We start from the raw sequence: 16,753 nt of genomic DNA, 5'->3' as shown, positions 1-16,753 counted from the left end.
GGTGTGTGAAAATTCTTATTTTCTCTTTTGGTCTTCTTTGTTTTGAAACACTTGGCAGCAACAGGTAGGAAAAACTGTGTGTGTGTCACCCCCACTGCCCTCTCCAACTTTCACAGCAGTTATGGTCTTAGCCAGAAGACGTCTCGAAAGAGATTGCAGATTAATAAAAATAAAACAATCCAGGAACACAGAAGCCAGCAAGAGAAACAGAACATGCTCTGAGAACATTATTCCAATATTTAATAATTCCAATATTTGAGGGGCTGCCCCAGAGAGGAGGAAGGGGGTCAAGCTATTTTCCAAAGCAAAAGGAAGGAAGGAAGGAAGGAGGGAGGGAGGGAGGGAGGGAGGGAAGGAAGGTGGAAGGGAGGGAAAGAGAGAGAGAGAGAGAGAGAAAGAAAGAGAGAAAGAAAGAAAGAAAGAAAGAAAGAAAGAAAGAAAGAAAGAAAGAAAGAAAGACATCTGAATGAACCATAGATGGACAGAAGACATGGCTAGTCTAGTGAAGAGAAGGACCAGGGGAGACAGGAGAGCATCTTCCAGTATTTGAGGGGCTGCCCCAGAGAGGAGGAAGGGGGTCAAGCTATTTTCCAAAGCAAAAGGAAGGAAGGAAGGAAGGAGGGAGGGAGGGAGGGAGGGAGGGAGGGAAGGAAGGTGGAAGGGAGGGAAAGAGAGAGGGAGAGAGAGAGAGAGAGAGAGAGAAAGAAAGAAAGAAAGAAAGAAAGAAAGAAAGAAAGAAAGAAAGAAAGAAAGAAAGAAAGAAAGAAAGAAAGACATCTGAATGAACCATAGATGGACAGAAGACATGGCTAGTCTAGGGAAGAGAAGGACCAGGGGAGACAGGAGAGCATCTTCCAGTATTTGAGGGGCTGCCCCAGAGAGGAGGAAGGGGGTCAAGCTATTTTCCAAAGCAAAAGGAAGGAAGGAAGGAAGGAGGGAGGGAGAGAGGGAGGGAAGGAAGGTGGAAGGGAGGGAAAGAAAGAGAGAGAGAGAGAAAGAAAGAAAGAAAGAAAGAAAGAAAGAAAGAAAGAAAGAAAGAAAGAAAGAAAGAAAGAAAGAAAGACATCTGAATGAACCATAGGTGGACAGAAGACATGGCTAGTCTATTGAAGAGAAGGACCAGGGGAGACAGGAGAGCATCTTCCAGTATTTGAGGGAGGGGCTGCCTCAGAGAGGAGGAAGGGGGTCCAGCTATTCTCCAAAGCGCCTGAAGGCCAGACAAGGAACAATGGATGGAAACTGACCAAGGAGAGATTCAACCTGGAAATGAGGAGGAATTTTCTGATAGGGAGAACAATCAACCCATGGAAGAGAAGTTGCCTTTGGAAGTTGTGGGAGCTTCATCCCTGGAGGCTTCCAAGAAGAGTCTGGACTGCCCTCGGTCAGAAATGGTGTAGGGTCTCCTGCTTGGGTGTAGGGTTGGACTAGATGACCTCCGAGGTCCCTCCCAGCTCTGTTATTCTACGATTCTATGTCCCCTGGGAACCAGTATTCCTGCAGCATTTCCCTTGTGCAGCCTTCGGGACTAACGGCCTCTGCAGAAAAAGCATCATCAAGTCCAACCCAGAGGATAAAATCAGAAATCCAGGGAGGTGTGGGCTTCCTTTCCCATCGGCTGACATTCCAGGGAAAAAGAGGAAGAGGCCGGATTTGGAACCGGTGACGAAAATCAAACACATCTCAAATGTGTGGGGCCTGGTGGCTCAGCAGACTGATAGCACTGTGATTAACACCAGCTGCCTGCAATTACTGCAAGTTCGAATCTCGCCAAGGCTCAAGGTTGACTCAGCCTTCCATCCTTTCTAAGGTGGGTAAATTGAGGACCCAGATTGTGGGGGCAATAAGCTGACTTTGTATAAATATACAAAAGGATGAAGGCTATTGCTTAACGCATTGTAAGCTGCCCTGAGTCTCCGGAGAAGGGCGGCATATAAATCTAATTTCAAAAAAAAATGTTTGGGTTTTTTTTTTCCTACAGAAAGGAATGAATTACTCACGACCGGTTGCACCTGGCCCCTAACTCAAGGCTTTCGAGAGGAGAGGCCATCGAGAACGTGATGAGGAGAGCTAACTGGCCTGTTCCACCCTCACCCTCGTAGATCTGGTTTCAAACAGGGGTAAAGATTGCAGCAGGAAAAAGCCAGCGGAGTTTCCCACAACCAAGGAGGTTTTTCATGCTGAATTTCCCCCCTAGTTCAGCGGTCACCAACTGGTGGTCCGTGAGAAAAGTTTGGTGGTCCGCAGAAAAATTATTTGCATTTTTTATATTGCACTAAATCAGGGATCCTCAAACTGTACGGCCCCTGGGATGGATACGTGCAATGAACGTTTGTGTTGCTGCGGAGAGTCTCCCCCTTCGGGGTCTTCTTGTGTGGGTCGGAGGGGGGCAGAAATTCCGACTTGGGGTCTTCTTCGGCCTCCTGGTGGGGGGCTTTGGGCGAAGGCTGGAGGGAAGAGCCGCTGGTGGCGAAGAGCCGGAGGGCCTCGTTCCAGTGGGACTGCCTCCTGGCCTGGAACTGGCTGACCATCTCAGCCCACTGGGCCTCCTGGGGCCGGTACCTGGCCTTGCACTCCCGCAGGTCTTCGCTCTGCTTGGAAAGCCTATGCTCCTAGTCCTCAGTGAGGTGCTTCTGCTGAGCCTCCTTCTCGGCCAGATCCAATTTGAACTGAGCTGTTTTGCCAACTCTTTCTCGTGGCGGCTGCTTAGCTCCAGCAACTGCTTCCTGTTGGGGCCCTAAGGAGCCCGGGCAGGGAGGGGAGGAGTGGCTGGGAGGGGGGGGGCAAGTAGAGACCGGCGAGGCGCCCCACAACATGAGTGACATCGAGTTGGCCACGCCCACCCAGTCACATGGTCACCTAGCCACGCCCAAAAAGCCGGTCATTAGGCAGATCGTATTAGTGGTCTGTGGGATTTAAAATTATAAATTTAGTGGTCCCCGAGGTCCGAAAGGTTGGTGACCCCTGCCCTAGATCTGAGGATGCGTCGAATTAAGTCTTGAAAATATACGGCGTCTTTAGCGCAGGGGTGGCCAGTCTTGGCAGCTTTTTTTTTTTTTTTTTAATTTGATTTATATGCCGCCCTTCTCCGGAGACTCAGGGCGGCTTACAGTGTGTTAAGCAATAGCCTTCATCCTTTTGTATATTTATACAAAGTCAGCTTATTGCCCCCACAAACTGGGTCCTCATTTCACCTACCTTAGAAAGGATGGAAGGCTGAGTCAACCTTGAGCCTTGGCGAGATTCGAACCAGCAGAAATTGCAGGCAGCTGGTGTTAATAACAGGGTGCTTTAGACCACTGTACTATCAAGCCTCTTTAAAAGTTTAAAAGTTCAACTCCCAGAATTCCCCAGCCAGCATCATCAACATCAGCATCTTCATTTAACCATCCCATAATCCCTTGCAGGGTGGAATCTGGGCAACTGAATGGAGCTAGCAGAGCATTTAATGCAGTGGTGAAATCCTCCGGAGATCGCCACCGGTCTGCTGTCTGCGCATGTGCCAAAAGCACGCTACACGCACATGCACACCACGCACCAAATGCGTACTTCGTATGGAAAAAGAACACTTAAGTAGAAAAGCGAGGGGTGGGAGAAACAGCTGTGCCGCGCGATTTAGCTTCACTAGAAAGCAGGAAATATAAACCGCGTGGCACAGCTGATCGTCGGAAATTTTTTACTACTGGTTTGCAAACCGGTAGCATTTCGCCCCTGGTTTAATGGCCGGATGCCTTTCCTGTCGCCAATGCGGAGTTTTGTTCAGCCGATAGATTCTCATTGTGCCCGGAGAGAGAAATATCTGCCTCTACCTAGGATCGAACTCACAGCCTCCTGATTGTGAGGCAAGAGCTCCACCTCCAGGCCACCGCGCCATTCCTAATTCCCCAGCCGGCAAGGATGGGATTAAAATTGACATTCTCCTCCACTCAAATTCTAAGAACAGGATATAAGCCTCAGGACACAATAGGATTAACCCACCACCATTTAGCAAAAGACACAAGCCCCTTCTCATTGCACAACCCCCCCCCACCAGAACAGTTCAAACTTCAAAAGTCACAGAAACCTATAAAGATCCACCCGCTCATTCAACCATTTCTTCAGCTGACCCAGAACCGCATGCTGCGTGGTTCTGTTCATCATTAAACCTTCTTTCCAATCAGCCTCCAAGTTGTTTCCAGCGTCTTTCTCCCAGCTTGGAACTGAACCAGGTGGGTGGATTTTCCTTCCAAGACTCTTCAAGGGTAGCCCCGCAGAGAGCGTGTTGCAGTCGTCCAGACGGGTCACTGATCCGAGGAATGGGCCTGCGTTTCAGCTTGAAGTGCTTCGTTTGGGGCATTAGCCCCACACACCCACCCCATGGAGAAATTCCCTCCCAGGGTCAATGCCTTCTGCTCCTCCTGAGTGCGGTTCTTGATTTCGCAACAGGCATTTCTCTCAAGGACGTTCCTGCAGAGTGAAGACTTAGAACTTAGAATAAACTTTATTGTCACTTTGAATGTACACGGATCGGCATACATTAAAATGAAATTTCGTTACATGCAGCTCTCAAAGGGTTACCACCGCCAATAAACACTACATAAACATAACAAGATAGAGATAGATAGATAGATAGATAGATAGATAGATAGATAGATAGATAGATAGTTAGAGGTAGATATAGATATAGATAGATAGAATAGATAGAGATAGAGGTAGATAGAGATAGATAGTTATAAATAGAGATAGTTATAGATATATAGATAATTAGATAGATATAAATAGATAGATATAGTTAGATAGAGATAGAGATAGATAAGTTATAGTTGTAGATATATAGCGATAGAGATAGAGATAATTAGATAGAGATAGATAGAGATAGAGATAGTTAGATAGAGATAGATAGATAGATAGATAGATAGATAGATATAAATAGAGGTAGATATAGATAGATAGAATAGATAGAGATAGAGGTAGATAGAGATAGATAGTTATAGAGATAGTTATAGATATATAGATAATTAGATAGATATAAATAGAGATAGATAGAGATAGAAATAGATAAGTTATAGTTGTAGATATATAGAGAGATAGAGATAGAGATAGTTAGATATAGATAGATAGATAGAGATAGAGATAGATAGATAGATAGATAGATAGATAGATAGATAGATAGATAGATAGATAGATGATACAAAATTATGCAGGTACCCAAATATATGACATGGAGAGACAACACACTCTAGTTCGGAGGTATACATGTACATGGCGAGAAAAACAAATCTTGCGAGTTTAGCACCAGACAGATGGTGTAGGGACCAAAGCTGTTACAGAATCTGGTAGTCCTGCTAGAAATACTTTGAAACCTCCTCCCAGAGGGGAGCAACAGAAACAGGTCATAAAGTGGGTGTGTGGGGTCTCTAACAACGCTTTGAGCTCTAAGCATATAGCGCTTATAAGCGGTATCCTGAAGAACGGGAAGCGAGCTTCCTATAATCTTCTCCACTGTCCTCGGCACTCTCTGTAGGGACTTTCTATCTGAGGCACTGCTGCCACCAAACCAAAAAGTAATCACGCGGCTCGTTAAAATGCTCCCCATTGTGGCTCTGCAAAAAGTAGCCAGGACAGAAGGAGGAAGATGTGCTCTCCTCATCCGATGCAGGAAATGCAGATGGTGCTTTGCACGCTTCACTAAGGATGATGTGTGGAGAGACCAATTCAGATTGTTAATTATTTGCACCCGCAGGTACTTAATACTGTTGACCAGTGGCGAAATCTAATTGTTTTTTTACTACTGGTTCTGTGGGCGTGGTGTGGCTTGGTGGGCATGGCAGAGGAAGGATACTGCAAAATCTCCATTCCCACCCCACTCCTGGGTAACTTGGAATGCTGTAAATGAACTGTTGTAAGTCAAGACTACCTGTAGTTGCTACGTAGGAGTCAATAGTGACCGAAAGACACACAAAAAAGAAAAATGTACCTAAAACCATGATGTCTCTTGCAGAATAATTAAATGAATTTCTTTAAAAAAAATACTAACTTGACATTAGCTCGAGTACAACTTAATCCTTTGTGAATATTGTTTTTTTTATTGCTATTTTTCTGCTGATACGTAAAGCAGATCCTGAAAATAAGACAAGAGGGTAGAGTTCTATTTCAGCTTCATTTCATTGTGTCTTGTATTCTCCGCGAGTCTTCCCACTGTGAAACTCAATTCATTCACACATTCAGAGAGAGGCATTTGACCCAAGGTGACCCTATCAATTGACAGCCTAATCAATGGCGCCATTTACCTGAAAAAACAATGCACAACTAGTTGCAAAAGGCGGAAAAATCATCACATTCACTTTTTTATTTTATTTATTTATTTTACAATTGATTTATTCTATTTTTTTTTGCTCGCAGCCTCCAGATAAATGCAATTTTCAGGCACTAATTTAAACTTGCAGTGAAGCTTAGCTTTATTTTTCAGAGAATCTGGCCTTTAGCCCGAATAAACTATACCTCCCTCTATTTTTAAAACTGGTATCATTTGAGAAAAAGATTTTAAAATAATAAAACTAAGTTTTCCAGATTTTCCCCATTCCGACGTGACTATACCGTTCACGTGAAAAGACAGACCCGTTTGTACCTTTGGCTCCACCCGCCACCTGCTATCGCCATTCTCATTGGTTGTCATTATTCCCGCCCACCTGTCCTTGGACCCACCCTCTAACCCCGCCTCCCTTACGTCATTGACTCCACCCCGCCACCTGCTATCGCCATTCTCATTGGTTGTCATTATTCCCGCCCACCTCTCCTTGAACCCGCCCTCTAACCCCCGCCTCCCTTACGTCATTGATTCCACCCCGCTACCTGCCATCGCCCTTCTCATTGGTCTTCATCATTAATTATTCCCGCCCACCTCTCCTTGGACCCGCCCTCTCCCCTCTCCCTTACGTCATTGACTCCACCCCTGCTTTCCACGTATCGTTCCCCACTCCTCTCTACCTTGCGGCGCTTACGTCGAGCGACCTATCCCCGCCCCTTTCGGCGTCCTCGCCCTATGGGTTCTTATCCCGCCTTCCCGCCGCTCCATCCTGGGGCCCTCATTGGCTACCGGAGAATCTCCCTAGTGGATACTTTCACGCCCCTTTCTGATTGGCCGGCCGCTCTCTTCCCGGCGCACCAATCGGGTGTCGAGTTACCTCAGGAGCGTTATCCTCGCTGAGGCTTGAGGCAGCCGAGACCTGTCAGAAGCCGAAGCGGCGCGATGGCGGGTCGAGGCGCGGCTTGGAGGCCGTGGCTTCCGCTCCTTTTGTTGCTCGTGTGGCGGGGCGGCGGGGTCCGGGCGGCGGTGCATATCAAGAAAGCCGAGGCCGCTTCTTTTTCTTCTTCTTCTTCTTCTTCCTCGGAGGCCCCGCATTACTTGGACGACGCCGAGCTGGGCGAGACGCTGAGGCGGATTTCTGAGGAAGAAGCTTCGCGAGGCCTGGCGCGGCGCTTCTCCATCGGCCGCTCCAACGAAGGGCGCGAGCTGTGGGTGCTGCGCCTCAGCGAAGGCCTCCCGGACGGCGGCGGCGGCGGCGGGCCTCCCTTGGCGGGCCGCCCTCAGGTGAAGCTGGTGGCCAACATGCACGGCGACGAAACGCTGGGCCGGCAGTTGCTGGTCCGCCTGGCCCGGGAACTGGTGGCCGGCTGGGCCCGCGGGGATCCCCGAGCCCGCCGCCTCCTCAACGCCACCGACCTCTTCCTCCTGCCCAGCCTCAACCCGGACGGCTTCGCGCGATCCCGGGAAGGGGACTGTCAGGGTGTCGGCGGGCGGGAGAACGGACGGGGCCGCGACCTCAACCGCAGCTTCCCCGACCAATTCGCAACCTCACAGCTGGATCTGGCCGACGTGCCCGAAGTGCGCGCGCTGATGGAGTGGATGCGGCGCAACCGGTGAGGAGGAGGAGGAGGAAGGAAGGAAGGAGCGCACGTGGGGGGCGGGGCTTGCCGGGCCTGCGCTTTGAAGCGCCGCCTTGTTCCTAGGGGTGGCCACGCCCCTCGGAGGTGGGCGGGGCAGCTCCTGCTTTAGGGTTTTGTGTGTATAGATGTGTGTGTATATGTATTATATATGTATATATGGGGTGTGTATCTGTTATCTATCTCTATCCATCAATCCATCTGTCTGTCTGTCTGTCCATCATATCTCATCTATATCTATCATATATCCATCCATATCTATCTATCCATCCATTCATCCATCTATCTGTCTGTCTGTCCGTCCGTCCATCCATCCATCATCTCTTTCATCTATATCTATCATATATCCATCCATATCTATCTATCTATCTATCTATCTCTATCCATCCATCTGTCATCTATCTATCTGTCCGTCCATCCATCCATCATCTCTCATCTATATCATATATCCATCCATCCATATCTATCATCTATCTACCTATCTATCTATCTCCATCAATCCATCCATCTGTCATCTATCTGTCTGTCCATTCATCCATCCATCATCTCTCTCTCATCTATATCATATATCCATCCATATCTATTATCTATCTGTCTATCTATCCATCCATCCATCCATCCATCCAATCTCTCTCCTATCAATCTATCTATCTACACCGTGTTTCCCCGAAAATAAGACCCTGTCTTATATTTTTTTGAACCCCGAAATAAGCACTTGGTCTTATTTTCAGGGAGGTCTTATTTTTTGGGGGCGCCAGAGGAGGAAACCAGACGAAATAGTGGAGACTGGCTACATATATATTTAAATATTTTTGGGGAGGACTTATTTTCAGGGGGGCTTATTTTAGTGCTTGTGCTCAAAAGCCCGATTGGGCTTATTATCAGGGAATATCTTATTTTAGAGGAAAGAGGGTTTATGTATATGTGTATGTATACCCTGTTTCCCCTAAAATAAGACATCCCCTGATAATAAGCCCAATTGGGCTTTTGAGCATGTGCACTAAAATAAGTTGCCCCCCCCCCGAAAATAAGCCCTCCCTGAAAATATTTAAACGCATGCACAGCCGGTCCCCGCCATTTCCTCTGGTTAGGGTTAGGGAGACAGAGCTGGAAATCAGGTAAGATGGCAAGAAGAGCCCCGTCTTGCTCCATGTGCCTCAAAATAATAAGACCTCCCTGAAAATAAGGCCAAGCGCTTTTTTCAAAAAAATATAAGACACGGTCTTATTTTCGGGGAAACACGGTAATATATATATATTAAACCAGAAGTTGTACTGCCCAACTAAGAGGGGTGTGCCCACCACAACTAGGAATAAGGCAGCACTTACATATAATTTTGTGTGTGTGTGTACACACATATGTACATACATGCATACACACACACATAGTCCTTGACTGACAAGTTCATTTAGTGACCATTCGAAGTTACAACGGCACTGAAAAGTGACATGACCAAGGGGATGCTGCAACAGTTGTATGTGTGAAAAATAATCATGTCACTCAATGTCATTGTAACTTTATTAGTTACAATGTTATGGTTATTGGTGTAAGTCAAGGCACACACACACGCATGTATGTGCATATATATATATGTGTGTGTGTATGTATATAAAAGAATATTTGTAACTCAAGGTTGGCATGAGGGGTCCTTGGTGCTCCCTGAGCTTGCTTGTTTTCTTGCAGACATTTCATGACCCATCTAGGTAACATCATCAGTGCTAGTAAGGAGTTTGCTGTCAGTTTATATTCTTGTGTCTTGCCCTGTCAGTGTTGGTGGGGGTGGTCTTAGAGATTCTTTGGTTGAACTGCTTCCTGTTGGCTTCTTCGGCAGTTTCTTGATTGGGGTAATGTTTACTTGATTGGTGGTCTGATGTTAACCTTGGAGTTAATCTATGCTGATTTGGGTGCTGATTGCTGATGGAGAGGTGCTTCCGGGTTTTTTGCTTCCTTTTGGGGCTGAGTGATAGTCTCTTTTGCCTAGTCCAGTAATGGCGAACCTCTTCAGCACTGAGTGCCCAAACCGGAATCATGTGCATGCACGCATGCTGGAGCGCTGGAAACCCAAAGACCAGCTGGCCAGCGTGTGCATGCCCGTTTTTCAGGCCGTTTTCCAGTGCTCCAGCGTCCACAAAGACCAGGTGGCCAGGGTGCATGTGTGCCCCAGAAACCAGAAGAGCAGCTGTCGATGGCGCACGTGCCCACAGAGGACTCTGTGTGCCACCTCTGGCACACGTGCCACAGGTTCACCATCACGGCTCTATAAGTTAGATAAACTTGATTGTCATTTTTTTTGCATACACAATGGCTCATCTTGAAATGAAATGTTGATGCACCTCAATAACTTAAGACCGTCAGTGTACCTAATATTCCTTCTTCCTCCTGTTTTCCCCAAAATAACAACCCTGTGAGGTGGGTTGGGCTGAGAGGGAGGGACTGACCCAAAGTCACCCAGTTGGATTTCATGCCTAAGGTCGGACTAGAACTCACTGGCTCCTGGTGATTGGCTCAAAGCCACCAAACTGCCTTTCATGGCTAAGTGTGAACTGGAACTCCCAGTCTCCTTTTTGACGTGCATATGAGTCCTATTTTCTCTTACAATAATCTTTAAAAAATTGGATGTGGAGGGGGTCACCCATGCAGCTTATTAGCTGGGGAGGGAACACAACCTGGGTCTCCCTACTCCTAGTCAAGTATTGCAATTTCTCCACCATCCTTCAATGGTTCTGAGGCTGATAGTGAGGGACTTGTGTAGAATCCCCCAAGGAGCTGAGAGGAGATAGAATGTGGGTCTGCCTGCTCCTCGTTAAGCTCCTTCATTGCCATATCAAGCAGGCCAAGCGAGAGGAATAGAGTAGAACAGAGCTGAAAGGGGCCTTGGAGGTCTTCTAGTCCAACCTCTGCTCAAGCAGGAGAACCTATACCATCTCAGATAAGTGACTGTCTAGACTCTTCTTAAAAACCTCCAGTGATGAGGCACTCACAACATCTGGTGGCAAGCTGTTCCATTGGTTAATTGTCCTCACTGTTAAGAAGTTTCTCCTCAATTCCAGAGTTTCCATCCGTTGTGTCTTGTCTTGCCTTCAGGGAGAAGAGGTTGACCCCCCTCTTTGTGGCAGCCCCTCAAATACTGAAATAGAGTCCCCCAGGACTCTCTTTATTTATTTAAATCTATATGTCGCCCATCTCATTGATAACATGACTCTAAGAGGCTTACAGACAGTAAAACAACCTTTTTAATATGTCCTAACAGTGAGGACAATTAATCAGTTGTGGGTCCTTCATCACTGGAGGTTTTTAAGAAGAGACTGGACAGTCACTTGTCTGAAATGGTATATGGTCTCTTGCTTGAACGGGCTGGATTAGAAGATCACCCAAGGTGCCTTCCAGCTTTATTCTGATTGATTGATTTCCTTACAAATGCTTCAGTTTTAAAAGTAGCCTATAAATAAATTAGTGAAGGAATTAATAAACGTGAATCCTGTCAATAATTTTTCAATATATAATGTTGTTGTTATTATTATTATTATTATTATTATTATTATTATTATTATTATTATTTATTAGATTTATATACCGCCCTACTCCCGAAGGACTCAGGGCAGTGAACAGCCGATAAAACATATACAATATAAAATTTAAAAAAACAATTCAAAATGTATTAAATAAATTTGGCCCATACTAATTAAAACACCCCTATTTTTAAAAATAAATTAAAATTAACCAATTAAAAAAGTTAGGCCAGCCCAGCTTGTTGGAATAAAAAAGTCTTGAGGGCGCGGCGGAAGGTGTGTAAATCCGGGATCCTCCGTATCTCCGGGGGGAGCTCGTTCCAAAGGGCAGGTGCCCCCACAGAGAAGGCTCTCCCTCTGGGGGCCGCCAGTTGACACTATTTGGCCGACGGCACCCTGAGGAGCCCCTCTGTGGGAGCGTACTGTCTGGTGAGAGGCTACCGGTGGCAGAAGGCGGTCTCGTAGGTACCCAGGTCCTGAACCATGGAGCGCTCTAAAGGTGGTAACCAATACCTTGAAGCGCACCCGGAAGACCACCAGGAGCCAGTGCAGCTCGCGCAGGAGAGGTGTTACATGGGAATGCCATGTCGCTCCCATAACTATCCGTGCGGCTGCCTTCTGCACCAGTTATAGCCTCCGAGTGCTCCTCAAGGGGAGCCCCATGTAGAGAGCATTGCAGTAGTCCAGGCGGGAAGTGATGAGGGCGTGAGTGACCGTGCATAAGGAGTCCCGATCCAGAAAGGGACGCAACTGGCGAATCAGGCGAACCTGATAAAAAGTCCCCCTGGCCACAGCCGTCAGATGTTCTTCTAAAGACAGCCGTGTATCCAGGAGGACACCCAAGTTGCGAGCCCTCTCTGTGGGGGCCAGCGACTCGTCCCCAATAGTCAGTGATGGCACCAACTGGCTATATCGGGACGCCGGAAACCACAGCCACTCGGTCTTGGACGGGTTGAGCCTGAGTCTGTTTCTCCCCATCCAGATCCGCACAGCCTCCAGGCACCGGGACATCACTTCAAGGGCATCATTGGGGTGGCCCGGGGTGGAGATGTACAACTGAGTGTCATCAGCGTACTGGTGGTACTTCACCCTGAAACCACGGATGATCTCACCCAGTAGCTTCACATAAATGTTGAACAGAAGGGGCGAGAGAACCAACCCTTGTGGCACCCCACACACAAGGCGCCTCAGGGTCGATCTTTGCCCCCCTGCCAACACCGACTGGTTGTTGAACACCAGAACACCAATGTTCTGGTTGGCACACAGCAATTTCTTCAAAAGAATTCTTTTGATGCCAGCTCGCTTAACATTGAAAGGTATCATATCCTTTTTGTACTGCTGGAAAGAAAGTAACTAAAAGAGCCAATATTTAAATAGAATCTCCTTATCTGCTGCAATCGATCCACTATATTTAGAGCATTCCCTCTTTTTCATTGTGAGGTTACATAGCTTTCAGGTATCCATTGACATTTCTGCAATTTGCTGTGGCTGATTCAAACACAACTACTTTGGTAGGAAAATAAATACTCCTTACCTCCAAACTGCTGAGATTTTTATTATTGTTGTTCTGTTTCGTTTTTGTTTTTTTAAAATACAGGTTTGTGCTTTCTGGGAACTTTCATGGGGGAACTGTTGTTGCAAGCTATCCATTTGATGACTCAAAGTCGCACAAGTCCTCTGGGATATACAGTAAATCGGCTGACGACGAAGTTTTCAAATACCTAGCCAAAGCCTACGCATCAAACCATCCCATCATGAAAACAGGCACCCCAAACTGTCCTGGGGAAGAGAAAGAAACCTTCAAAGATGGCATCACCAACGGAGCTCAGTGGTATGATGTAGCAGGTAGGTTGCGCAACTTGACTTGACTGCCAGCTAATGGATCGGAGCCTTTCGATGTAGAGCGGCATAGATAATGTTGGAAATAAACTGCCTTATAGAGAAATACGCTACCGAAAAGGAAGTATCCTAGCAACAGGGCCAGTTGTGGCTATTTGATTCTGCTTGTTTAAATGTCATTGTTGTACACAGTAAAGCAATATATCAAGAAACCATCGGGTTTAACTAGTGTAACTAATCCTCGAGTTACAACCACAATTGAGCCCAAAATTTATGTTGCTAAGTGAGACATTTAATTGAGTTTTTCCCTCCTTTACGACTTTTCTTGTCACCGTTGTTAGGTGAATCATTGCAATTGTTAAGCCAAAGCACTTGTATGGCTTGTTTGGGCATTTTGCAATTGGTTGAGGTTTCCTCTGGATCTGCAAAGTTAGAAGAATGCTATACATTACACTTGAAGATGGATGGATGGATGCAGCCGGTCTTATTCTGATTAATATGGGAAATAGATTGTCTTGCAAGTAAGCCTTCCCTGGGGAATGTCGGCTTTATGAGGAATAACCGGCACTTTGAATTGTGCTCAGAAGTAAACCATCAAACCACTGCAGCTTGTGAAGCAGAAGTGTTACATGGGCATATTGAGTCATGCCCACCCCTGCACGTAGGACCAGTTGAGGTTTCTGGGGGGTCTTCAAGGGTAGCCCACGTAGAGTGTGCTGCAGTAGTCAAGCTGTAACTGACAAGAAATGAATGACAGTCTGAAAGTCTCTTTGATCCAGAAAGCAGTAAATCTGTCTCCTTCAGTATCTGCCTAGGTAGTTAGATCCTGCAGGGTTGGCACATTTCCAATACCTTCAATTAAATATCGTGTATTGGAACCCTAGAAATATTCCTTCTGTAGTAGAACCTAAAGAATGAGGTCCCCCCCCCAAAAAAAACTAGATAACCCCCTACACACACACACACACACACACACTCTATTCTGCTGGTAAGAACCATGAAGCCCTGGTTATTCATCCAGGCCTTTCACAAGGAAGAATGAGACCCAGGCTTCTGTTGCAATAATTTATGAAATACTCAACTGCTAGGATAGATTGCAAAAGCACATAGAAGAGCAGGAAAACAAGGAAAATATTATATTCCAATCTTATGAATAGTAAGGTTTCTTCATGAAGAAAAGTAGATATGTTGAGGCATTTAACACATTAGAGAAAAAAATTACAAAATCTGTTGTGCTGATGTCTCTATGTGTGACAGGTATTTTCATGGCTAATTACGTGCTTTCGATGTTGCTGTTGATTGAACAAAGGATTGCATATTCTGTATGTTATGCCAATGGTTAGCTTTGGTAAAGCAGCTGAACAAGCATGTTCAATTAGTTAAAATTATTTGTGATCCTGAAAATACATTCAGCATCACAAAGAACATCTAATATCTAACTGAAAGAATGTTTAAAAATATCTGTACAGGATGTGTTTGGTAGCTGATTTCTAATACAATAGACATTTCTACGTAACCTCAACCTATATATTCCTGATTTCTTTTTTTGCAATTCTGTAGTTGGTTTTGTTGTCTTTAATACTGTATGTGTGTGGGGGGTGTTTTTTTTTTTTTTTGATAATTTTTTATTAAAGTTTAAATAATATAATTGTTTAACATTTTGTAAGCTGCCTAGAAATAGGCAGCTTACAAAATGTTTAATTTAGCCTATAAATTTGTTTAATTTAGCCTATAAATTTGATTAAATTAAAAATGGATTGAATTAAGTATGACTTGTTTAGATTTAGGATTTAGAGTCTCTTTATATTATTCTTTATGTTGGGTTAAAGAAGCATACGTATTTTTTATTCTAATTAAATGCTCTAAACCTACATTCTGATTTCTTTTTCAATGACTTCATCTAAATTAGTGATAAACAGACATTTCCATATTTCAAAGTCTAATTATCAAAATAAAATAAAATTAGTTCATTGTTATCAATGGAAAAGAAATAATATTTTGAAGCCATAAATTATGCCTATTAATAGTTTTATATAAGGACTACATTAATTTTGTCTTAAGTAAGATAGGTGGGTGTCAGATCTAATGAGAAAAATAACTTTTTTCTTAATAAAGCTAAAGATTTAATTGTAATAATTTAAAATTTAATAATTTAGTCAGCAGATTTTTACATTGGCCGAATGTCTTAAATAAAGCCATCTCTTTTTATCAGTAATCATTATCTCCTTTTCCTGTTATAGCCCCCATTTCTCTCTCTCTCTTTCATCATAGCGAACACACCCAAATAGTGGAATAAGATATGAGCTAATTATATTTACAAGGATTGCTGGGTTTAATGTACCGTACAAGGAAATAGAATGAGTAAATAATTGTAAAACTTAAAATTATTACTCAGCTCAAACAGGATATCCTTGAAGAAGCATAATTTCTTTTTTTTTGTATTTACAAATACATCTGTTAGGTAGAAAACTATGAATTGTCAGTTAATTCTTTGCTATCATAACAGGAAAATTTATTTATTATTTATTTATTTATTTATGAGATTTATATGCTGCCCTATCTCCAGCTGGACTCAGGGTGGCTCACAACAGTAAAAAACATCTAATGAAAAAGTTAAAAAGAAATTAAATCCAAAACGCACATTTTATATATAACAAGCAGTGTGATGCCCTCCAGGTATTTTGAAATAAAAGTCCCACAATCCCTCACCACTTATCATAAGGCTCCTGATGGGAAACATTTTTTTAAAGTATACTGCTATAATTCACAACATCTGACAATAAACAAGAACAACATTAAAATATCACAAACCTAAAACTCAAAAACATGCTATATTTTATGGCAGCAGTAATAATACTTGAAACAAAGGTTAGGTTTTGCGTCTCAGTTTTCCTTTTTCTTTTTCCTTCTACTTCATTTTCTTATATGCAATGTGTTTTTAAATTGTAGTTCTCTTTAAAAACGTATATCACAGACACCAGCTGTTCCCAACCGTGTTTCCTGATTCCTGCTTTTTTGTGCTTCACAGCATTTATTGGGTACAAACCTTGCAATCTGTTTCTCTCTTCATTAAAATAATTATAATATGACAAACTGGTGCTGCTCATTTTTATAAGCAGATCTGTTAGTATATGTGAACTTCAAAACTTGTGTGCTTGCTTAAGAGAAAATCTTCCTTGGCACTGTAGTATTTACAGTACCTCTTTAAGTCCTTTAGACATTTTCCCATGTTACATAAAGCTAATTATCTACTTGGAAAATTCCCACGGCTGCCCATCTTGGATATGAATACTGAGAGCCTAACAATTGAAAATTGAAACAATATAATGAAATCTCGACCATTCTAGACAAAAGACACAACACTAAAATACTCATAGCACACTAACCCAGCCACACCTATATTAAGCTCAACTAGCATTCTGGCTCGGTGTCTGGGTTTTAGCCAGGTCTTTGGGAAAGCCAGGGGACCTTCTGGATCAGGGGTC

The 16,753-nt window shown here is 44.3% G+C and overlaps 2 protein-coding genes across 2 annotated transcripts in view; one reads left to right on the top strand and one right to left on the bottom strand.

Moving 5' to 3' along the window:
- Positions 1 to 7,218, bottom strand: part of TMIGD1 (transmembrane and immunoglobulin domain containing 1) — a 30,024-nt gene extending 22,806 nt beyond the window's left edge. Inside the window, exon 1 of the mRNA XM_060687045.2 lies at positions 7,161 to 7,218. The gene's annotated coding sequence lies outside the window, so the exon portion shown is untranslated. The remainder of the gene's footprint in view (positions 1 to 7,160) is intronic.
- The window catches only part of CPD (carboxypeptidase D), a 49,406-nt gene continuing 39,619 nt past the window's right edge, over positions 6,967 to 16,753 (top strand). Inside the window, exons 1-2 of the mRNA XM_087890301.1 lie at positions 6,967 to 7,896; positions 13,027 to 13,274. Of these exons, the coding sequence (XP_087746427.1) occupies positions 7,226 to 7,896; positions 13,027 to 13,274 (919 nt within the window). The 5' untranslated portion in view covers positions 6,967 to 7,225. The remainder of the gene's footprint in view (positions 7,897 to 13,026; positions 13,275 to 16,753) is intronic.

This window comes from Pantherophis guttatus, chromosome 1, assembly GCF_059756535.1.
Source record: "Pantherophis guttatus breed Tessera chromosome 1, ASM5975653v1, whole genome shotgun sequence".
NCBI lineage: Eukaryota > Metazoa > Chordata > Lepidosauria > Squamata > Colubridae > Pantherophis > Pantherophis guttatus.
The sequence above is the reverse complement of the archived record's forward strand: the minus strand, read 5'-3'. Positions and strand labels throughout refer to the sequence as shown.